Source organism: Erythrolamprus reginae, chromosome 13, assembly GCF_031021105.1.
Source record: "Erythrolamprus reginae isolate rEryReg1 chromosome 13, rEryReg1.hap1, whole genome shotgun sequence".
In the NCBI taxonomy this organism is placed as follows: domain Eukaryota; kingdom Metazoa; phylum Chordata; class Lepidosauria; order Squamata; family Dipsadidae; genus Erythrolamprus; species Erythrolamprus reginae.
Window position 1 is genome coordinate 12,796,979 of NC_091962.1, and position 24,518 is coordinate 12,821,496.

Genomic DNA, 24,518 nt, shown 5'->3' on the forward strand with positions numbered 1-24,518 from the left:
ACTACATGTCTATTTTTCTTCCTATGTATTTGTGTATTGGACAAATGAATAAATAAATAAAATAAAAGTCCATGGTAAGGCCAAACTTGGAATATTACATTCAGTTTTGGTCGCCACAGTGTAAAAAAGATGTTGAGACTCTGGAAAGAGTGCAGAGAAAAATAATGAAGATGATTATTTTCTCTTGTTGCTTTTGATCTCCCCCCTCCCCCCCCAACAATCTGAAGTTAGTTGGGGGAAAGATCAAAAGCAACATGAGAAAATATGATTTGACTGAAAGAGTAGTAGATCCTTGGAACAAACTTCCAGCAGACGTGGTTGATAAATCCACAGTAACTGAATTTAAACCTGCCTGGGATAAACATATATCCATCCTAAGATAAAATACAGAAAATAGTATGAGGGCAGACTAGATGGACCATGAGGTCTTTTTCTGCCATCAGACTTCTATGTTTCTATGATTAGGGGACTGGAGGCTAAAACATATGAAAAACGGTTGCAGGAACTGGGTTTATGTCTAGTGTAATGAAAAGAAGGATCAGGGGAGACAGGATAGCAGTGTTCCATTATCTCAGGGGTTGCCCCAAAGAAGAGGGAGTCAAGCTATTCTCCAAAGCACCTGAGGGCGGAACAAGAAGCAATGGGTGGAAACTAAACAAGGAGAGAAGCAACTTAGAACTAAGGAGGAATTTCCTGACAGTCAGAACAATTAACCAGTGGAACAACTTGCCTCCAGAAGTTGTGGATGCTCCATCACTGGAAGCTTTCAAAATGAGAGATTGGAAAAACATTTTGTTCAGAATGGTGGAGGGTTTCTTGTTTGAGCAGGGGGATGGACTAGAAGATCTACAAAGTCCCTTCCAATTTGAGCTTAGCAGAATGGACGAAAAAGAAGGGGGATAAAGGGGAAAGACCTGGGTGGAAAATGAGAAGGAAAAGGAGGGATATTAAAAGAAATATGGTGAGGAAGTGGAAAGCAGTGTTGGCTGGCGGGGCCACGGGGGAGGGCCTTCTCTGTGGCGGCACCACCTCTCTGGAACCAGCTATCTCCTGAGCTGCATACTGCCCCCCCCTACTGGCCTTCTGGAAAGCTGTAAAGACCAACGTTACATCGCTTAAGTCCGGCACCAAAGATATGCGTGATTTTATTCATGGGTTTTAAACTGTCTTTTTAAAATTGTTCTTTTTAGATCTTGCTTCTTTGTTGTAAGCTGCCCAGAGCCCTCCGGGAGTTGGGCGGCATAAGAATGAAATAAATAATATAATAAAATAAAATAATAAATTAAATAATAAAATATAAATAGAGGAAGAAGGAAGGAAGGAAGGAAGGAAGGACGGACGGAAGGAAGGATGGAAGGAAGGAAGGAAGGAAGGAAGGAAGGAAGATGGAAAGGAAATGTTCATGTACAAAGGAAAGATGGATGGATGGGACAACGAGGAGAAGGCAAGAAGAAAGGGGATGGATGGAAAATGGAAAGGAGGGTGGGAAGGAAAAAGAAGGGAAGGGACATGACTGAGGAAGGATGGAAATTTTCGATAGATAGATAGATGGATGGATGGATGGATGGACGGACGGACGGACGGACGGACGGACGGACGGACGGACAGACAGACAGACAGACAGACAGACAGACAGACAGATAGATAGATAGATAGATGGATAGACAGATGGGGAAGGGAAGGGACAGGACTTAGGAAGGGACAGGATTAAGGGGCGTGCATAAGCGCCCTAGAGTGCCTTCCGTCTCCTGTCCTATATTTTCTCCTATATCTCATACATCTTCTCTACTATATCTCTATAAGCTTCATTGTATATTATTGTGTATTGGACTAACTAACTAACTAACTAAATAAGGAAGGAAGGAAAGAAGGAAGGAAAGAAGGAAAGGAAGGAAAGAAGGAAGGAAAGAAAGGCAGGAAGGCAACGCGCCCGACTCAACCCAAGAGAGACGCCCAGAGCCTTCTTCCGTCACCGCTTCCCTCCGCCTCCCCTCCAGCCTCCCGGCCCTCCCCGCTCGGGTCCCAAAGGCCGGGGTGGGCACTGGGGGGGAGGCTGACCCACTAGGCGGCGCCTGCCTGCCCGTCGCGCGTGGGCAAGGGCTGCTCTCGCCCGGTGGGTTCCTCCAGAGGTGGGCCAGCCCTGCGGTGGGCGATGAGCTCCTTGAGCCGCCGCCGCGCCCTTCCCGGGCAGGGGTCTCCCCCGCGCGGGATGCCAAGGAAGAAGCCTCGGCCGGGCAAGGGCGTTTGAAGGGCCCTCTGGAGCGCAGCATGGACGGCTCTCCCTCGGCCGGCCCGAGCCCGGAGGCTCCGGGGGTCCCGGGCTCCAAGGCGGCCGCTCCCCCGATGCAGGATGGCCAAGCCGGAGCTCCGCTGCCCAGCGACGCCCCTTCCTCCTCCACCTCTTCCTCGCAGCCGCCCACCCGCCAAGGCTCCTCCAAGGGCCGAGAGATGGCGACGGCCAGCGTGGCCGAGCAGATCGTGGCCGCCGACCTGGCTTCGGCCGCGGCGGCCGCCGCAGCCGCCTCGGGCTCCGATGACCCCGGCGGCACCTTCGTCCAACGCCAGCTGGGCGCTTTGCTCCAGCCGGCCGTCAACAAGTTCTCCCTCCGCATGTTCGGCAGCCACAAGGCGGTGGAGATGGAGCAGCAGCGGGTCAAGACGGCGGGCTTCTGGATCATCCACCCCTACAGCGACTTCAGGTAGGGGGACTCCACGGCCCATGGGCCACTCCCCGCCCCGGGATGGACGGACCCGCCGGGCTGCAAGGCTTTTTAGCCGGGCGCCAAAGGACGGCGGTGCTGTCCGTGGTGCTGAAAGTTCTTTCTTGAAGGGGCTAGAATCGAACTAAGGGGAGTCGGAAGGGGCCGTTGGAGGTCTTCTAGTCCAGGGGTAGGCAAGGTTGGCACTTCTATGACTTGTGGACCTCGACTCCCAGAATCCCTGGGCTAGCATGATTGGCTCAGGAATTCTGGGAGTTGAAGTCTACAGGTCATAGAAGAGCCATCTTTGCCGACCCTTGTGCTTGAGTAGGGGGGGTCAGACTAGGACAGGGGTAGGCAAGGTTGGCTCTTCTATGACTTGTGGACTTCGACTCCCAGAATCCCTGGGCTAGCATGATTGGCTCAGGAATTCTGGGAGTTGAAGTCTACAGGTCATAGAAGAGCCATCTTTGCCGACCCTTGTGCTTGAGTAGGGGGGGTCAGACTAGGACAGGGGTAGGCCAAGTTGGCTCTTCTATGACTTGTGGACTTCAACTCCCAGAATTCCTGAGCCTATTATGACAGCTCAGGAATTCTGGGAGTTGAAGTTCCACATGTCATAGAAGAGCCAACTTTGCCTACACCTGTTCTTGTCTGACCTGACCTGCTGGGCTGCTTCGGACAAATGATTGTCCAATCTCCAACTGTCCAAGTTTGGATGGGGCCTTTGGAGGTCTTCTAATCCAACCCCCTGCTTGGGCAGGGAACCCTACACCACTTCAGACAAACAGTTGGTTGGTTGGCTGGTTGGTTATTTACTCAGTCAGTCAGGTAGGTACGTATTGGTGATATACAAAGATATAATAATAATTACATACATGATACTAGTAAAAGAGAAACATTAGGACAGGGGATAGAAGGTAGAACAATGCACACCCCTTGCCGACCTCTTAGGAATCAGGAGAGGTCAACAGTGGACAGTCTAAGGGTAAAGTTTTGGGGGTTAGGTGATGATACTACAGAGTCAGGTAGTGAGTTCCATGCATCAACTACTCGGTTACTAAAGTCATATTTCCTGCAGTCGTGTTTGGAGCCGTTTACTTTAAGTTTGTATCTGTTGTGTGCTCGTGTGTTGTTGGGGTTGGAGCTGAAATAGTCGTTGACAGGAAGGACGTGGTAGCAGATGATTTTGTGGGCTATGCTTAGGTCATGTTTAAAGTGACGTAGTTCTAAGCTTTCTAAACCTAGGATTGTAAGTCTGGTTGCATAGGGTATTCTGTTGCGAGTGGAGGAGGGCTCTTCTGGTAAAGTATCTCTGGATGTTTTCTAGAGTCTGAAATGCGGTGTGGGTTCCAGACAGATGAGCTGTATTCAAAGGTTGGTCTGGCAAAAGTTTTGTATGCTTTGATTAGTAGTGTGAGATTACCAGAAAAGTTATCCAACTTCTTCTTAAAAACTTCCAGTGTTGGAGCATTCACAATTTCTGGAAGCAAATCATTCCATCCAATGAATTCTTCTCACCCTCAGGAAATTTCTCCTTAGTTCTAAGTTGCTTCTCTCCTTGGCTAGTTTCCACCCAATGCTTCTTGTTCTACCCTCAGGTGTTTTGGAGAATAGATTGTCTCCCTTGACTTCTTTGGGGCAACCCCTGAGATATTGGAAGACAAATACCATATCAAGTCAACCCCAAGTTCTTCCTTTCATTCAGGAACCTGGAGAGGTCAATCGTGGAGAGTCTAAGGGAGAAATGTTGGGGGTTAGGGGTTGACACAATTGAGTCCGGTAATGAGTTCCACGCTTTGACAATTCAGAATAACAAACCCCTGCTTAGGCAGAAAACCCTACACTACTTCAGACAGATGGTTATCCAACATCTTCTTAAAAACTTCCAGTGTTGGAGCATTCACAACTTCTGGAGGCAAGCTGTTCCACGGATCAATTGTTCTGACTGTTAGGAAAGTTCTTCTCTCCTTGTTTATTTTCCACCCATTGCTTCTTGTTCTATCCTCAGGTGCTTTGGAGAATCGCTTGATTCCTTCTTCTTTGGGGCAACCCCTGAGATAGTGGAAGACTGCTATCCTGTCTCCCCTGGTCCTTCATTAAACTAGACATAAACCCAGTTCCTGCAACCGTTCTTCATATGTTTTAGCCTCCAGGTCCCTAGTCCTCTTTGTTGCTCTTCTCTGCACTTTTTCTAGAGTCTCCACATCCTTTTTGCATCGTGGTGACCAAAACTGAATGCAGGATTCCAAGTGTGGCCTTATAAAGTGGAGTGGTTCTCTCTCTCTCTCTCTCTCTCTCTCTCTCTCTCTCTCTCTCTCTCTCCCTCTCTCCCTCTCCCCCTCTCCCCCTCCCTGCAACCTCCTTACTGGATGCACTACAATTCCCATGGGTCACAGCTCGGGCAAGTCGGAAGAGCCACCAGGAATATTTGTTTGAAAAGTATATTCAAGGGAAAGTTAAACAGCCCTCTTTCTCCTTCCTATCTTCCTCTTCCTCTCTTTTGGCATGAGTCTCTGGTGCAGGGTCTGGGGGCAATTGTTCACTTGGGTTTGTGGATTGTCTTTGGGGCAGAGGTCTGGCTGAGCAGGTGGGATATGGAAGGTGTCATCATCACCACCAGTATTAGGAGGTCATCTTTCTCCTTCCTGTCTCTCCTGTACAGGTAGTTCTAGGCCTACGACTTCAATTGGGGACCAAAATTTCTGCCGCTAAGATAGGTGATTTTTAAGTAAGCTGCAGTTGGTCTATGGCCTTTCTTCCATGGTTGTTAAGTGAATCACAGAAAGAAGAGGGAGGGAGGGAAGGATAGAGAAGGAAGGAAGGAAAGAAGAGAGAGAAGAGGGAAGAAGGAGAGGAGAGAAGGAAGGAGGGAGGGAAAGAGAGAAAGAAAGAGAGAGAGAGAGAAGAGGGAGGGAGGAAGGATAGAGAAGGAAGGAAGGAAAGAAAGAAGAGAGAGAAGAGGGAAGAAGAAGAGGAGAGAAGGAAGGAGGGAGGGAAAGAGAGAAAGAGAGAGAGAGAGAGAGAAGAGGGAGGGAGGAAGGATAGAGAAGGAAGGAAGGAAAGAAAGAAGAGAGAGAAGAGGGAAGAAGGAGAGGAGAGAAGGAAGGAGGGAGGGAAAGAGAGAAAGAAAGAGAGAGAGAAGAGGGAGGGAGGGAGGGAGGAAGGATAGAGAAGGAAGGAAAGAAAGAAGAGAGAGAAGAGGGAAGAAGAGGAGAGAAGGAAGGAGGGAGGGAAAGAGAGAGAGAAAGAAAGAAAGAGAGAGAGAGAGAAGAGGGAGGGAGGAAGGATAGAAAAGGAAGGAAGGAAAGAAAGAAAGAAGAGAGAGAAGAGGGAAGAAGGAGAGGAGAGAAGGAAGGAGGGAGGGAAAGAGAGAAAGAGAAAGAAAGAAAGAGAAGAGGGAGGGAGGAAGGATAGAGAATGAAGGAAGGAAAGAAAGAAAGAAGAGAGGGAAGAGGGAAGAAGGAGAGGAGAGAAGGAAGGAGGGAGGGAAAGAGAGAAAGAGAAAGAAAGAAAGAGGGAGAGAGTGAGAGAGAGAGAGAAGAGGGAGGGAGAAGAGAAGAGGGGGACGAAGAAAGGGAGAGAAAGGAAGGAAGGGAAGAAGGGAGGAAGGAGAGAGAGAAGAGGGAGGAGAGGGAGGAGAGGAGATGGAGGGAGAAGAGGGAGAGGGAGGGAGAGAGAGAAGGAAGGAAGGAATTTAGATTAATTCTCTTTTTCTACCTTTAAGATTTTGATTTTGAAATTTCTTAAGAAATATTTATTTTTATTTTATTTTTAAATTTTTATTTTATTCATTTGTCCAATACACAAATACATAGGAAGAAAAATAGACATGTGGTAATATATATAAGGGTAAAAGTGAACTTAGAGGAGAGGATATATGAAAGAAAGTATATATGATAAGTGAGAGAAAGGAAAGACAATTGGACAGGGGACGAAAGGCACACCAGTGCACTTATGTACGCCCCTTAGTGGCCTCTTAGGAACCTGGAGAGGTCAATCGTGGAGAGTCTAAGGGAGAAATGTTGGGGGTTATGGGTTGACACTATTGAGTCCGGTAATGAGTTCCACGCTTCGACAACTCGATTGTTGAAATCATATTTTTTACAGTCAAGTTTGGAGCTGTTCGCATTAAGTTTGAATCTGTTGCGTGCATTAAGCCAATGGAGGGAGGGAGGGAGAAATAAAAATAAAAAGAGAAATACAGAAAAATGTAGTTTTGGGCTTTCCCCATGCAAGCAAAGCCTGACGCCAGGAATGTTGGTGGCTTAGAAGCCAAATTTGTTCCGTGCTGAATTTGGCACCGGAATTAATGCCGGTCTTCTATTTGCAAAACAAATCTGTACTACTTCAAAAAAAAAAAAACACAACCCGCACACAGTACATCGTTGATCTGCCTTCTTGGGGTTCTCGCCGAACCCTAAAGAGCTGGCAGTTCTGTGGTTCCGATAGCGAAGATGCCACCGACAGATGGACCTGTTCCACATCTGGAGTCGATCCAAAACACAGCTGTACAACTGGGAAATGTGCCAAAGAGGGCACATGGTTACAAATCGACAACCACCTGTTTGCCGAAGCCCTCAAACAATGCTCTGTTTGAAAAGAAAACAGGAAAAAAATTTCCCTGCAACGTTAACCATCTTCCTAGGGCAGTAGTAGTGAAAATCTTCTTTCCCTTGTAGTTTTTTCGACAGCGTGTCCGTCTCTGCACAATCTAACATCTTTTTTAATCATCAAGCCTTCTTCCAGTATTTTATCAGACTTCCATTGTTGAGCGCAAACTATCCTTGCGGCTGTCAAAATATGGATGACCAAATATCTTACTTCTTTTTAAATTTTTTTTATTAAGAATACTCAATAAATATAATTCTGGGGTTGTTTTTTTTCCAGTTCTTCCTTTGTTATTTCTTTCAACCCATCTGCCACCTTGTTCCAGTAATTTTTAGCCTCTGGACAAGTCCACCGTTGATGGTAGAATGTACCTTTTTCTGTTTTTGCATTTCCAGCATATCGGAGAAACTTTTGGGAACACTTTAGATAATATTTCCGGCGACAGGTGACGCCTGCAAAACATCTTATATATCCATCCTAAGATAAAAATACAGGAAATAGTATAAGGGCAGAGTAGATGGATCATGGGGTCTTTTTCTGCCGTCAGTCTTCTATGTTTCTATCTTGTACTGTTTTTCCTTGAACGTAATCAATTACGTTCAGCTTTTCTACTTCTAGTAACTTATATTTCCTCCCTTTTCAGATATCTGTGCACTTTGTAGACAACGGCCGGTGATGTTACTGGCCCCAAACTTAATTCTTTCTCCAAATATGGGCGAGCAATTCTAGGGGTTAAACCTGGGGAGCTGAAAACCCATCAAATCGGAATAACAGAACAACAGAATTGAAAGGGACCTTGGAGGTCTTCTAGTCCAACCCCCGGCTTAGGTGGGAAATCCTACACCACACTTCAGACCAATGCATGTCCAATCTCTTCTTTAAAACTTTCAGTGTTGGAGCATTCACAATGTCTGGTGGCAGGCTGTTCCATGGATTAATTGTTCTAACAGTCTGGAAATTTCTCTTTAGTTCTAAGTTGCTTCTCTCCTTGTTTAGTTTCCACCCGTTGCTTCTTGTTCTACCCTCAGGTGCTTTGGAGAATAGCTTGACTCCCTCTTCTTTGTGGCAACCCCTGAGATATTGGAAGGCTGCTATCTTGTCTCCCCTGGTCCTTCTTTTCATTAAACTAGATATAAACCCAGTTCCTGCAACCGTTCCTCATATGTTTTAGCCTCCAGTCCCCTAGTCCTCTTTGTTGCTCTTCTCTGCACCCTTTCCAGCATCTTTTTTTTTATGGTGACCAAAACTGAATGCAATATTCCAAGTGTGGTCTTACTATGGCATTTTAAAATCAAAAGGCAAGGTTAAGGTTGGGCTAGAAATCTCATCCAGGTAGGGCAGCTACGATAAAATGAGGATTTTAAAAAGTAAGAATGAGTTTAAGAATACATAAGAAATGGATTGTAGCACGACGGCACAGTTTCGGTAGATAAACAGCAAATAGCCACGAGAAATAGAGACAGCTAATAGCACTTTGAATTCAAATCAGGGCGAAGGAGAATATCTGAAATTCGGACGACAGGATTACAAAAGGAGATAGCACAGGATGGATATGTGACAGAATAAATTGGATAAATAATTAGGAAATTTGGATTAAGAATTTGGCATATGGTATTATATTGTCTTTCGCAAATTACTCAAGACCCACCTTTATCGCCAGGCATGGGGGAGTTAAGATATTCCTTCCCCCTAGGCCATTACAAGTTATGCATGGTATGTTTGTGTGTATGTTTGGTTTTTTATAATAAGGGTTTTTAGTTGTTTTATTAATTGGATTGTTACATGCTGTTTTTTATCAGTCTGCGGAGAGGGGCGGCATACAAATCCAATAAATAATAATAATAATAATAAATAATAATAATACATTGTATTGTATTCTACTTTGAGGTGTGTGAATTTGAATCTCTTTAGGGTGTGGAAAAACAATAAAACTTTATACACACACACACAGAAATCTCATCTGAAGCAACAGAAAAATATAGATTGGATGGGAGAAAGGTTTGCTGCCCTATAAGAAGCTAAAATAGTTGGGTGGGCTCCCAGAATCCTTTGCTCAAATCTCTCCATATGTTCCTCGACTTGTACGTTGATCAGGGACAGATGGCTTGGCAGGAATCAGGGAGAGATTTTTGGTCTTTAGGACTCGAGGTGTATGATTAAACCAGTGGATTACATCATGATCTTTATTGGATAATCAACACTCAGTGCAATAAGCTTTTGAGCTCGGTCTCGATCCCGTCTTCATTTCTCTTTTCGTTTCGATCGCTTTTGCGTTCGTTTTTGTTCAGCGAGCAAAGAAAAGCAGCTTTATTTTCTTTCTCCTGGATTCATATCTGAACTGCCGAAAAAACAATTCCTGCCCGCCTGCCTTCCATTGCAGACCTGTATACTGCACGAGTCAAAAAGAGAGCCGTGAAAATATTTACTGACTCCTCGCATCCTGGACACAAACTGCTTCAACTCCGATCCTCAAAATGTCACTGCACATCAAGACAACTAGACACAAGAACAGTTTTTCCCCGAACGCCCTCACTCTGCTAAACAAATAATTCCCTCAAACTTTTTAATAAGTCTGCACTACTATTACTACTAGGTTTTTTTCTTCTCATCATTCCTATCACCCATTTCCTCCCACTTATGACTGTAACTTGTTGCTTGTATCCTAAGATTTTTATTAATATTGTTTCTTCGTTGCTTATTTGACCCCTATGACAATCCTTAAGTGTCGTACCTCATGATCCTTGACAAATTATTATTATTATTTATTGGATTTGTATGCCGCCCTTCTCCGCAGACTCGGGGCGGCTAACAACAAGGATAAAAACAGCATGTAGAAATCCAATTAATAAAACAACTCAAAACCCTTATAATAAAACCAAACATACACACAAACATACCATGCATAACTTGTAATGGCCTAGGGGGAAGGAATATCTTAACTCCCCCATGCCTGGTGGCATAAATGAGTCTTGAGTAGTTTGCGAAAGACAGGGAGGGTGGGGGCAGTTCTGATCTCCGGGGGGAGTTGGTTCCAGAGGGCCGGGGCTGCCACAGAGAAGGCTCCTCCCATGGGGCCCGCCAATGTCACTTTTCTTTTATGCACACTGAGAGCATCTGCACCAAAGACAAATTCCTTGTGTGTCCAATCACACTTGGCCAATAAAATTCTATTCTATTCTATTCTATTCTATTCATTTTTCTATTCTAGCTGATAGCAAACCCAGTTTGCAGTTCTCGTTCAGGTCATTCTGACCAGTTCTGCCCGTTTCTTTCCTTCCAGGTTTTACTGGGACTTGATCATGTTGCTCTTGATGGTTGGGAACTTGATCATCCTGCCTGTGGGGATCACTTTCTTCAAGGACGAAAACACGCCTCCTTGGATCGTCTTCAACGTCCTCTCCGACACGTTCTTCCTGGCTGACTTGGTGTTGAACTTTCGGACGGGGATCGTAGTGGAAGACAACACCGAGATCATTTTGGATCCCCATACCATAAAGATGAAGTACCTCAGGAGCTGGTTTCTGGTGGATTTCATTTCTTCCATCCCGGTCGATTACATCTTCCTCGTTGTAGATTTGGAGACTCAAGTAGATTCCGAAGTGTATAAAACAGCCCGGGCCCTACGTATCGTCCGTTTCACAAAAATCCTTAGCTTGCTTCGTCTTCTCCGTCTCTCTCGCCTGATCCGTTATATTCACCAATGGGAAGAGGTAAGACGCAATAAATAAATAAATAAATAAATAAATAAATAATAATAATAATAATAATAGTCTGCGGAGAGGGGCGGCATACAAATCCAATAAATAATAATAATAATAATAATAATAATAATAATAATAATAATAATAATAGTCTGCGGAGAGGGGCGGCATACAAATCCACTAAATAATAATAATAATAATAATAATAATAATAATAATAATAATAATAGTCTGCGGAGAGGGGCGGCATACAAATCCACCAAATAATAATAATAATAATAATAATAATAATAATAATAATAATAATAATAATAGTCTGCGGAGAGGGGCGGCATACAAATCCAATAAATAATAATAATAATAATAATAATAATAATAATAATAATAATAATAATAATAGTCTGCGGAGAGGGGCGGCATACAAATCCACCAAATAATAATAATAATAATAATAATAATAATAATAATAATAATAATAATAGTCTGCGGAGAGGGGCGGCATACAAATCCAATAAATAATAATAATAATAATAATAATAATAATAATAATAATAATAATACAAGAACAAGGGGGCACCATCTCTGAGGTTAGTTGGGGGAAAGATTAGAAGTAACATGAGAAAATATTATTTTACTGAAAGAGTAGTAACTGAATTTAAACATGCCTGGGGTAAACACACATCCATCCTAACATAAAATATAAGAAATAGCAGACTAGATGGACCATGAGGTCTTTTTCTGCCGTCAGTCTTCTATGTTTCTATAACAACAACAACAACAATAATAAAAAAAACCCCACAAGAACAAGGGGGCACCATCTGAGGTTAGTTGGGGAAAGGATTAGAAGTAACGTGAGAAAATATAATTTTACTGAAAGAGTAGTAGATGCTTGGAACAAACTTCCAGCAGACGTGGTCGGTCAATCCACAGTCACTGAATTTAAACCTGCCTGGGATAAACATAGATCCATCCTAAGACAAAGTACAAGAAATAGCATAAGGGCAGACTAGATGGACCAGGAGGTCTTTTTCTGCCGTCAATCTTCTATGTTTCTGTGTTTCTATAATAATAATAATGATAATGATAATGATAATGATAATGACAATGACAATAATGATAATAATGATAACGATGATGATGATAATAATAATAATAATAATAATAATAATAATAATAATAATAATAAATGTTTCTTTATAATGCCCTTTTAACAAAGGGCACAACAGAAAGCCATATACAACTAGCAAAGTCAGACAGTAGGCAATACACACACTTAGCTAAAACACAAGAACTAATAATAAATAAAATATATTAGTACTCCCATTAAAAAGCAACATTCCTTTTTAAAAAAAATAGGAAACATGCGATTGGTACAGTGATCCATTGTGGTTATTAGTTGGTCATTGGCCAACAACTGAATTTCCATCACTAAGTACCCTATTTTTCGGAGTATAAGACACAGCGGAGTATAAGATGCACCTTAGTTTTGGGAAAATGGGGGAGAAATCTGCCCACCAGGTATTCATCTGGCTAGCATCCTTAGTCTGGTCAGTTTCAGCACCTTATTTTATCCCCTCTTTAGGGTTAGGGGGAAAAAACTTTTTGGGAGGGTAGAGGATTAAAAATATGGAACACAGTGAAAGATAAGGGATTAAAAAAAAATAAGAACGTGAATGTTAATCACAGAAACCCGGGTTTGACCATCTTACTGCCTTCCCAGATTTTCCACATGACCTATGACCTGGCTAGTGCGGTCGTGCGGATCTTCAATCTCATCGGGATGATGCTTCTCCTGTGCCACTGGGACGGTTGCTTGCAATTCTTGGTTCCCATGTTGCAAGACTTCCCAGAAGATTGTTGGGTCTCCATCAACCATATGGTGGTAAGTTTGCTACACCTGTTGGACAAAAATAGGCCAGGGTGAGTAGGAGAGAGTCCGATAATGCTGCAAAGCACATCGGAGAGACAGCAGTTGTGAAAAAAAACAGCTTCACACCGAAAGACGGAACTGGGGAAGGAAGAAACTCAACGTTTTCCTGTCTCTTTCGTACAGAGGGAGGGGTGGAGGGAGGGAGGGAAAAAGAGGAAAAGAGAGAGAGGAAGGAAGGAAGATGAAGGGAGAGGGAGGGTGGGAATTTGTATGAAAAAAGAGGGAGGGAGGGAGGAAGGAAGAGAGAACGAAGGAGAGGAGAAGAGAGAGAGGGGAAATACTGTATCAGGCGTTCAAATTCCCATTGTAATAAATTATCCCTATTAACCCTATAATAATAGAGTTCCATTAGTTCATCTACTTTATTTATTTATTTTTATTTATTTATTTATTTTGTCCAATACACAATGAGGGTTTTAGTGGGTATATATCTATATACACATAGTAAAATACATGATGAAGGTTATAGAGGAGATACTCATAATAAAACATATCTAAGAAAGAATAGAAAAGAAGATATAGTAATACGGTAGAACATATCAATGAAAGAATAGAAGAAGAGATATAGGAATGGAAGAAAGGTGTAGGAGATATAGGAGAGCAATAGGACAGGGGATGGAAGGCACTCTAGTGCACTTGTACTCGCCCCTTACTGACCTCTTAGGAATCTGGAGAGGTCAACCGTAGATAATCTAAGGGTAAAGTATTGGGGGTTTGGGGATGACACTATGGAGTCCGGTAATGAGTTCCACGCTTCGACAACTCGGTTACTGAAGTCATATTTTTTACAGTCAAGTTTGGAGCGGTTAATATGAAGTTTAAATCTGTTGTGTGCTCTTGTGTTGTTGTGGTTGAAGCTGAAGTAGTTGCCAAAAGGCAGGACGTTGCAGCATATGATCTTGTGGGCAATACTTAGATCTTGTTTAAGGCGTCTTAGTTCTAAACTTTCTAGTTCTAAAATTTCTACCCAAATAATGTGGATTCAAGAGTTTCTATTTATCCCAACCTGGTGTTTTTCCAAACTTGGACATCACCTCCCAGAATTCCCCAGTCAGCTTAATTTAAGAGGCATGGACTTCAACTCTTAGAATGCCCTTCCAACAGAGGGTTCGGGGGGGGGGGTGGATTCTAGGAATTTTTGGTTGGGGGATTCTGGAAATTTGAAGTCCACACTTCTTGAAGTATCCTGGCTGGGGGTGTTGAAGTCCACAACTCTTAAAAGTTGCCAAGTTCGAAAGATACCGAGACACCAAGGTTGTCTGGGAAAATACTGAAGATCTCTAAAAAAAACAACCCTCGAATGCGGTTCTACAGAATGTTCTACAGGTGGCACCTATCTCCAGAAAGACTAGCAAAAATGTTCCCAAAAACCTCTCCAATATGTTGGAAGTGTAAAAAAGAAAGAGGCACGTTCTACCATCAATGGTGGACATGCACACTGACAAAAAAGTTTTGGAATAAAATAGCAAATTGGTTAAAAGAAATAGCAAATGAAGAAATCGGGAAAAACCCAGAATCATATTTATTGGGTATTTTTAATTAAAAAATAGAAAAAGAGGGAAGATACCTAGTTATACATATACTAACAGCTGCCAGAATAGTATATGCCCCAAAGTGGAAAACAGATAAAATACCGGAAGAAAACATAATAATTAAAAAAATACTAGACTGTGCGGAGATGGACAGGCTATCCAAAAGATTAGAGGGAAAAGAAGAATCAGATTACTATAAAACATGGGCAAAATTTTATGATTGGCTAAAAGAAAGAAAGAAATAAAAATTTATGCAAAGCAACACATCAAATAAAAGAATTCAAAAATTAATATTATGTAAAAGAAGTGTAATTCTCTGATCAAATATCCAAAAAAACAAAAAAAGTGGGGAAACTCTCATTTCCCAAATGTTGTATATATATTTTTTTATGTATGATTTTTCTTTTGTCTTGTATGTAAAAAATTTTTTAAAATAAAATTAAAAAATTAAAAAATAAATAAATAAATAACCTCACCGGTGAGTTTCGCTCTTTTTTCTGCCTTCCCTTCAGAACGATTCTTGGGGAAAGCAATATTCGCACGCCTTGTTCAAAGCGATGAGTCACATGTTGTGCATCGGCTACGGGCAGCAGGCGCCTGAGGGCATGACCGACGTGTGGCTCACGATGTTGAGCATGATTGTGGGCGCCACCTGCTACGCCATGTTCATCGGCCACGCCACTGCCCTCATCCAGTCGCTGGATTCCTCTCGGCGCCAATACCAGGAGAAGGTGAGAAGATTTTTTTTTCCACCGCATTAATAATAATTAATAATAATTTATTAGATTTGTATGCCGCCCCTCTCTGGGGACTCAGGGCGGCTCACAACAAATATGGCATTGTTGCCATATCCTGGGTCTTGCCTCTGCCGGCTCCTCTCTCCAGGATAGAGGTGAAAGGGAAAGGTTTCCCAAAACTTTGGCTTCACTTTTTATTTTATTCAAAAGATTAAAATCCAAAAGGAAAAAAAAAAGATACAACACTTATGTTCTGTCGGGCTCTCTGGTAGACTCCTCCCAAAAATTCACAGGTACAAATTTCAGACACACACACGTTTGAAAATTCAAAACAATGTTCTTTATAACGAAAAGTCCCTTAACCCAAGCCCTCTTTTGGTATAGCAAAGAGCACTCGTCTCCAAACAAACTGGTAATTTGTACAAGTCCCTTATCAGTTCTGTGATACTTAGCTTGCAGCTGTGAGGTCATTCACAGTCCTTCTTCTTTCACAAAGTGAAACACACTTTGCTCTGGTTTAGTTTCAAAGCGGGGGAAAATCAGCACACAAAAGGTCCAAGTCAGTAAAGCAGTCACGAAACACAACGATCAGATAATCCTCCACAATGGCCAAACCCACAGGCTGCTCTTTATAGCAGCCTCACTAATGACCACAGCCCCACCCAGCCACAGGTGGCCTCATTTTCTTTGATAATAATCTCTCAGTTGTTGCCTATGCATCGCTCTCCGCATGCGTGGCTGTATCATTAACTCTTGTTCTGAATCCAAGGAGGAGCTAGATAATTGATCTCCTTCTGAGCTGTCTGCCCCACTCTCCTCCTCCCTGTCACTCATGTCTTCTTGGTCAGAGGAGCCTTCATCAGCAGATTCCACCGGGGGCAAAACAGGCCTGCAGCATGTGGATGTCTCCCCCACATCCACAGTCCTTGGGGCAGGAGCTTGGCCAGAGCCAACCACAACAACTTAATGATTGTCATAGGATAAATATAAGCAATCAGGAAACAATATTGATATAAATCGTAAGGATATAAGCAACAAGTTAGAGTCATAAGTGGGAGTAGGTGGGTGGTAGGAACGATGAGAAGACTAATAGTAATAGTAACAGGATTAATAGGAGCTTGGCAACGGCACATGTTCCCACAGAGAGAACTCATGCCATAGGTTTGCCATTACGGCTCTAGCATCTTCTTAATTATTTTCTTCATCTCGTAGGGTTTCTTCATTTTTTTCCGTCTGAATTTAAAATATTTCTCTGCCTCTGTTTTTTAGTATAAGCAAGTGGAACAATATATGTCCTTCCATAAGTTACCGGGAGACACACGTCAACGGATCCATGAATATTACGAACACCGATACCAGGGGAAAATGTTTGACGAAGACAATATCCTGGAAGAATTGAGCGAACCCCTTAAAGAGGTACCAGCCACAAAGGAGAGGCAATTATGCAAAGGAGAGGCAATTATACAACCACTCCACTAATGTTGGAATTAAGGCTAATGGAAATCCTCGGCTCATGTCTGTAATTAGAAGTTAATTAAATTAAATTAATTGAGCCCAACATTTCTGTTTGCTAAGCAAGACAGCGGGTTTTAAGACCTTTCTGGCTCGAGTTGTTAAGTGAATCCCTGCAGGTGTTAGGTTAGGAACACAGCTGTTAAGTGAAAAGACCTCAGGACTCTGTAACTGTCGTAACTATGAGTCATTTTGGGCTGATCACGTGACCATGTGGATGCTGTAATGGTCGTTAAGTGGAAAGTCACTTATTTCCGGTGCCTTTGTCATTTCAAACCGTCGCTAAACAAACTGTTGTAAGTGGAAGTGTATTTCGATGGAGTTATAGCATCCACTCACTCCTATCAAAAGCCTTTTCTCCTTTTGCTAATTCTTGATTCCCCCCCCCCCCCCTCTCTCCCTCTCTTCAGGAGATCATCAATTTCAACTGCCGGAATCTGGTGGATAACATGCCCCTCTTCGCCAACGCTGATCCCAACTTTGTGACGGCAATGCTGACCAAATTGCGCTTTGAAGTTTTCCAGCCGGCAGACTTCATCATCCGAGAGGGAACGGTGGGGAAAAAGATGTATTTCATACAACATGGCGTGGTTAGCATCCTGACCCGGGGCTCAAAGGAAATGAAGCTTTCGGACGGATCTTATTTTGGGGGTAAGATTTTCTCTGTGGGAGATGATAGGTAAGTGGGAGAGAGAGAGAGATTGAGCCAATCACTAGGAGACAGTGAATTGTAGTTCTGCCTTGGGCACAAAAGTAAGCTTGTTGTTAGCCGCCCCGAGTCTTTGGAGAGGGGCGGCATACAAATCTAATAAATAATAAATATTAATAATATTAATAATAATAAGCTAGGTGAATTTGGGCCATTCACCAGGAGAAGGGGAGTTCTAGTCCCCCTTTATGCACAAGAGCCAGCTAGGCAAATTTGGGACAATCACTAGGAGACTGTGAGTTTTAGTTCTACTTGTGCTAGCTTGAAGCACAAAAGTCTATTAGGTAACTTTGGACTAATGACTAGGAGACAGTGAGCCCTAGTTCTGCCTTGGGCATGAAAGCCAGCTAGGTAACTTTGGGCCAATCTCCGGGAGATCATGAGTTCTAGTCCTGGTTTGTATGTGTGTATGATTGTGTAGCTTAGTTAAGGGGTGTTTATGGATTTGTTTAATTGGGTTTTTATCACTTTTTACTGTTTTATATTTGATTTCACTATATTATTGTATTATTTTATTGTTGTAAGCCGCCCAGAGTCCCACGGGGTTGGGCAGCATGTAAGTCAAAAAAATTAAATTGATTTAATAGGTCAACAATTGTTTTTCTTCCTTTCGGCCCCACCTCTTCGTTTAAGGGGTTTAAGATTGGATGGGTTAAGCCAGTATTTCTCAAATACTGGGGCAGGCCCACATGGGGGCCGCGGAGCTACGCCAGGGAGGGCGCGTCCCCACATGTTTTTTTTGCCGCAGGGAGTAGGGGGGGGTTGCATCAAACAATAGCACACAGCACAGAGTAGGTGATATGAAGTGCACATAACAAATCCTTAAGAGACACCCTGGAAAAATATTTAACAGGGATGAAAAGAAAGGAGGAGAGAGACGGAGATAATGTTACAAACGTAAGTCTCCTGAATGCTAAGACACTTGGCTTCACTGTGGCTACGGTGGGAGAGGAGGAAAGATCGGTATGTTTACTGTGTCTAAAAATGTTGGTAGCAGACAGCATGTAGCCAAATAAATTAAGGCATCACTTAAACACATTACACCCCAATCACACTGATGAGGCACTTGAGTTTTTTCGGTGAAAACATGCCTAATATTGCAAGCAATCATCCGGCAAAGAGTTGGGGAGCGTGTGAAATGTTTACTTCTTCCTGGGGGGCCGCAACAGGAAATAATTGAGAAACACTGGGTTAAGCGTAGGTCAAGAGGGACCAGTCCCCCATCATCTTGTCCTCCCGCTTCTCCCCCTGCAGAGATCTGCCTTTTGACCCGGGGCCGGCGCACGGCCAGCGTCCGAGCCAACACCTACTGCCGCCTCTACTCCCTTTCTGTGGACAACTTCAATGAAGTCTTGGAGGAATATCCAATGATGCGGAGAGCCTTCGAAACCGTTGCCATGGATAGGTTGGACCGGATAGGTGAGGGCGATGGAGGGACAGAGGACTACTAGGCCCATCGGTTGTCTGGCTGGGCCCATGAGGCTCATAAAAAAAATCAGTGAAGTCCTAACAATTGAAAGGGGACTGAAGGGGACCCCAGGGGTGGGAATCAGTAGTGGGTTGATTCTAGTACGGTTCAGGACGGCACACTGGTAGCGAGAGGGTGAGTAGGGTACGGATCTCTGGGGGCACCACAGAGAAGGCCCTTCCCTGCGGCCCCACCAATTGGCATTATTTGGTTGACGGGACCAAGAGAAGGCCAATCCCGTGGGCCCTTATTGGTCGTTGGGAGGTATATGGTTCGCTATCTCCTTTGCCTCTTCCTTCACCTCTTCCTTGCCATGCCAACCTCCGTGGTTCGCCTCCATATCAAGCAAATTCTCCAAGCTTTGTCCGCATGTCCGTGGGGTTTCTGACCCTGTTATTCCTTCCTTCCACCTGCAGGAAAGAAGAACTCCATCCTCTTGCGGAAGAGAGCGGAACACAGTTCCAGCACGGTCAACAATGACATCATCCAGCAGATTGTCAAACACGACCAAGACATGGCACACAACATCCAGGACCTCCAGCCCATGACAGCCGGTCGGGAACTGAGTGGCAAGCCACTTATCTGGGAGCCCCTGGTCCATGCGCCGCTCCAGACTGCCGCCGCTACCACCAGTGTAGCCATCGCACTGACCCATCAGCAAAGCCTGGCCACCCACATCTTCCTTCCCCCTTCGTCCATCTCCAGCCCGCTCTCCCCTGACTCGGCTGCTCTCCTGCGCCATCCCCGCCGCTCCCAACCCAGCCTGGGGGGCTCCCGGCCATCCTCCGTCAGTTCACCTGCCTCAGGGGCACAGTCCCATCTGCAGACGCCCGCAGCCGGATCGCCGTGTTCACCCATGGTTCAGTGCGTGTTCCCCTTGGAAAGTATGACGGGCAAAGGACAAGCCCTTTCGCGGCCCGTTCAGAAGGGGGACCCTGTCCCTGGGACGAGCCAGCCTCAGCTATCCGAAACTCGGGGTACATCAGTCTCCACCTCTCTCTTGCAGCAGGCAGCGCACAGCACCAACATCCCGCCAGGACGAACTCTGCACTACAGTCTCTCTCGAGCCACAGGGTCCCATATTTCTCTGTTCTTGCAGCCTCAGCAGATGGTCAAACATCGGAGCTCGCAGGGCCTTTCGGCAGGGCGTCTTACGCAGGACGTCCGGCCACTTTCGGTGTCTCAACCTTCCTTGCCAAACCGGCTCACCCAACCTTCGGACATGGGGTCGTCCCAGCAGGCGCGGAAATCAGCCAGGAACGTCACGTACCGTTCCTCCCCGTCGGTTCCCGGTCTGCTAGGGAAACTAAGCACTGGAACCACTGGGCAATCTGGTTCCTTCCAGCAGGCTCCTTCAGGGTCCAGCCGGTCAGCGAGTGGGGCCACAACCCCCCAGTCACCGCGACACAGCACCACCTCATCCCGCAAGGGTTCCGTAGCATTCAGTCCTGACGTCAACACTGGGAAACCGAAGCTGCCATCTCACATGTGAAATCAGGGTCAACACAGGGCTACCAGTCCTTTCGTGGGTGGGCCTTGGGGGCTGAGCTGGGGAGGCAAGGAAAGAGAGACTCAGCGCAATCCCGAGGGCAGAGGTCTGGGCCTGACAGAAGACTGTTAGAGAGGGACCAGGTATTGTTCCTGCACGGAGATCCTACGAGGAGTAACGAACACCGCCGGACTCCAAGTTGGTTTCTTCAGAGAACAGACTCCCTCGGGGGAAGGAAACACCGACGTGTCCATCATCGGCTTTGTAACACCGGCTCACAAGTGTGTCACAACCTTTCCCGAGGGGCCCATCTACCTACGCGTCAAGTCAAACGGCGAACTCCTTCGCAACTGTATGATGAGTCGGGCCTAGCAAGAGAAGCTGAATTCCTGAGCCAGTTGATCTCCGGTGCGTCCGTTTTCAACCGCACCGAAGCAGCCTACCCCCGTTAACTTTAGCGAACACTCCGAAATGAGTGTATTTCGTGCCCCCCTTCCTGCCTTTTTCCTGCCTTTAGGGGTCTTTTTTTAACGGCCAGCTAATCGACGTAGTGACCTCTCTCTCCACTCTTCTCGCCCCAAAACCTTTGCAATATCCACCTCGAGATGTTTTGTGGGAATGTGCGTAACTGTAGAAACCGTGGTTCCGCGCCTGAGAGGGAGGGGAATGTGGACTTCGTTTGCCCCCATCCCGAAACCACCCTTCTGCATCTTTGTCCACTGCAAGGGAGGGCAAAAGAAAAAAAAACTTTAAATTTCCCCGACACAGCTAGTCCTCGACTTACGACAATTCATTTAGCAATCACTCAAAGTTACAACGGCGTTGTAAAATATGACTTACGACCGTTTTCCCCACTTACGATCTTTTAAGCATCCCCGTGGTCATGCGATCCAAATTAGTAACTGACTTGTATTTGCGATGGCCGAAGCATTCCACGATCCCCCTTTGCTACCGTCCGTCCGGCAGAGTCAATGGGGAAGCCGCCAGATTTGCTTAACAACCGTCCGGCTAACCACCACTGCAGTGACTCGCTTTGCGACAGCAGCAAGGAAGGTCATAGAAGTGTGGGGGGCAAACCTCGTTTAGCCACTGTCTCGCTTAGCAGCGCAAAATTCTGAGTTCAATTCCGGTCGTAAGTCGAGGATTACCTGTAACCCTAATATGCCGGGACAATTGAAGGTGGAGCTTGTATGACGACACTTTGTGTTGTCGTTGGGGCATTATACCAGTGCCTGTGGCCATAAGTGTGATTTTTGCACTGAGCCAGACTAAAACGTCCTCTAATACCTAACCCTAAATACCGACCAGCTTTCAATTTCCCATAATCCCCCGGGCTCAGGTAACACACCTTACTTGAAAGCGTTTGCCAATTTTCCTGCTAAAATTTTGGAAAACCGTGTGGGTTTTCACCTGTCGTTCTAGGTTTCCACCCGCTGAAGGGTTATCTTTAAAAAACAAAAAACGAGAGGGGAAAAAAACTGGAGAAGAATACTAGCCATCATTATGGAGTATCAAAGCTGGTTAGAAGTATAGTAAGAGGCCCTTTGGAGTCGCGCACTTAGTTTGCATTCTTGGTTCGGCCATTCAAGGCCAGTGGTGGAATTAAGGGGTAGGAAGTAAGAGTAAAACTCCTTCAGAGAAAAATAGAGAAAAATAGCCCAAAATCTTATTAAAAATAATGTAAGCCTGTGCGTACAGGCGGTCCTCGACTGACCATTCAAAATCATGACATCGCTGGAGAAAAGGTGACCATCCAATGTAGGACCATTGCAGCATTGACCCTTGGCCATGCTATTTATTTATTTATTTATTTATTCATTCATTCATTCATTCATTCATTCATTCATTCAATTTTTATGCCGCCCTTCTCCTTAGATTCAGGGCGGCTTACAACATGTTAGCAATAGCACTTTTTAAAAACAGAGCCAGCACAATCCGGGTCCTCATTTTACCCACCTCGGAAGGATGGAAGGCTGAGTCAACCTTGAGCCGGTGATGAGATTTGAACCGCTGACCTTCAGATCTACAGTCAGCTTTAGTGGCCTGCAGTACAGCACTCTACCTGCTGCGCCACCCCGGCTCATTTATGACGGTTGCAGCGTCCCGCGGTCACCTTTTGTGACCTTCAATGGGACAAAACCCCACTTAACAATCGTCTCACTCAACAACTGAGAGATTTGGGGCTTGGCTGCGGTCGTAAGTCGGGTCCGTGCGTTCCAGCAAACGACTCACAGTCCCGGGTTCAAAACAATACTCCACCAATGTGCAAGGCCGTCAAAATTCCTCTTACTATACTTACCTCCATGCTTGGCAAACTCAGTTTGTAAAAACACGAGGAGTGGAGCAGAATCTGTTTCCTTTCAAAGTCAGGTTTACGGGCATAGTGCAATGTTCAAGGAGTGTGAATTATTCCCAGAGGTGGGCTTCACATACTATGAGGGTCGCCCAGGAAGTAATGCACCACATTTTTTTCCTTCAACAATTATTTATTGAGCACCATGAAACTTACACACAAGAAAGAATGATGTTTCTTCTACACTCCCTAATTTTCCCATGTAATCTCCGCCCCGTTCTATGGCCTTCCTCCAACAAGGGCGTGTATGCCCTGTCGATACCACTCCTTGTTCTGGTCACGAAGCCTTGGAGCTCTGCCGAACCATCTTCTAATGGCTTCACCCTCGGTGCCCAGCGACTAACCGTACTTCTGTCGACTGCAGATTCTACCAGTGTTCCCTCTAATTTTTTTTTGGGGGGGGCGGAAAAGTATAGTGTCTGAGCGGCAGTCCCTTCGGGACTGGGCGGCACAGAAATAATAAATAAATAAACAAACAAACAAACAAACAAACAAATAAAAACCCCACCCTGTTTTGCCTCAGAGAATTTCAAAATAAAATACTGTACTGTGTGTCTATAACAGGGAGCTCATAATAGGGCAACTCTATTAATATCAAAATGCCACTTAAATAGTTGAGCTAGTTTCAAACTAGATTTTGATTTTCTCTCTTCCTTACTCCCATTCTTTTTCTTTCTCTTTTCCTTCCTCTCTTTTTCTATCTGTTTCTCTCTCTTCTTCCTCTCTTCCTCTCTCTCTCCTTCCCTCTCACTCTTTCCCTCTCGGCTTCTGGGCAGGTTTGGAAAACTCTGAGTTGATGATGATTTTTAAGTGAGCGATTGCTCACTGCTCAGCTTAGAGGGAACTATGGATTCTACATAAACTGCACACAAACGTTTGTGAATGTTCCCAACAGTTTCTTTCTCCACAGTGAGAAATTCAATGACGACATGCTGCTTGTAACGTCCGTCATTTACAGACGCCGTTTCGAAACATGGCTGCAGCTGTCTGAAGAAACGCAAAATTTACACACGCACTCCTCACAATTCAAAGAATGTCTATCTAGAGTTTCGCATTCGTACCATTACCGTAGCCTAAGGGGAAAAAATTGTGATGCATTACTTTCTGGACGGCCCTCGTATAACAACCCCTCTGCCCAGCACTGGAAATATGTGCAGGGTCACAAAAGACTGCAATTCGCTGACATGTGCCGTTCACAACATGCCGTCAAACAATACGGCTCACGCACTCTGTCTATAGAGGTGTGCAGTGTCAAAATAGGATGGGATTGAGGCCGGGCAGGTGGGCGGGCCCATCTGCAGGTTGCTACTACCAGTTCGATCAAACTGGTCCGAACCAGTGTGGATCCCACCTCTGATCATTCCAAAGACTATAGCACGTATTCTTAAATTAACCCTGCAGCGGAAGACGACGGTCTCCTGGAATCCAGCCAATTTATTTTCATCTCGGATGACAGTTCACGGAACAAGGCGAGAGGCCTTTGAATTATACCCCTGAATGTTGGAAGTTCAAGCCAAGGTTCCTGGCTATTTGAAGTGTTTTTTGGGGTCCTTGGCTGCCCGTTGGTTCATGCCGCGAGCCATGGAAGAAGTGCGAGATATCCCGGGTTTTATTCCCGTCCGTTTTTACCCCGAGGGAGCTTTTCACAAAGACTTACAATTCGGTAGCAGAGTATCTAATTCACCCTCCTTGTGCCTAAACGTGATCAGGGTCAACGACTCCTTCGGGGAAAAACCCACCTAACACCCACTCTCTCTTTCTCTTCCGTCATCCAGCC

The 24,518-nt window shown here is 44.8% G+C and overlaps 1 protein-coding gene across 1 annotated transcript; it reads left to right on the forward strand.

Moving 5' to 3' along the window:
* Positions 1-2,409: 2,409 nt before the first annotated feature.
* HCN3 (hyperpolarization activated cyclic nucleotide gated potassium channel 3) lies at positions 2,410-20,391 on the forward strand. The gene is made up of 8 exons (XM_070766511.1): positions 2,410-2,699; positions 10,591-11,020; positions 12,732-12,893; positions 14,986-15,204; positions 16,480-16,626; positions 17,133-17,373; positions 18,686-18,850; positions 19,316-20,391. The coding sequence occupies exons 1-8, from the start codon at positions 2,449-2,451 to the stop codon at positions 20,389-20,391; spliced, it is 2,691 nt and encodes an 896-aa protein (XP_070622612.1). The 5' UTR covers positions 2,410-2,448.
* The last annotated feature ends 4,127 nt before the right edge of the window (positions 20,392-24,518 follow it).

Bases quoted from the DNA above. Each gene is read 5' to 3' on its own strand.
- HCN3 (XM_070766511.1), top strand. From the start codon at position 2,449: ATGGCGACGGCCAGCGTGGCCGAGCAGATCGTGGCCGCCGACCTGGCT. The intron at 15,205-16,479 runs GTGAGAAGATTT...TCTGTTTTTTAG, and splicing joins GGCGCCAATACCAGGAGAAG to TATAAGCAAGTGGAACAATA. The intron at 18,851-19,315 runs GTGAGGGCGATG...TTCCACCTGCAG, and splicing joins GGATAGGTTGGACCGGATAG to GAAAGAAGAACTCCATCCTC.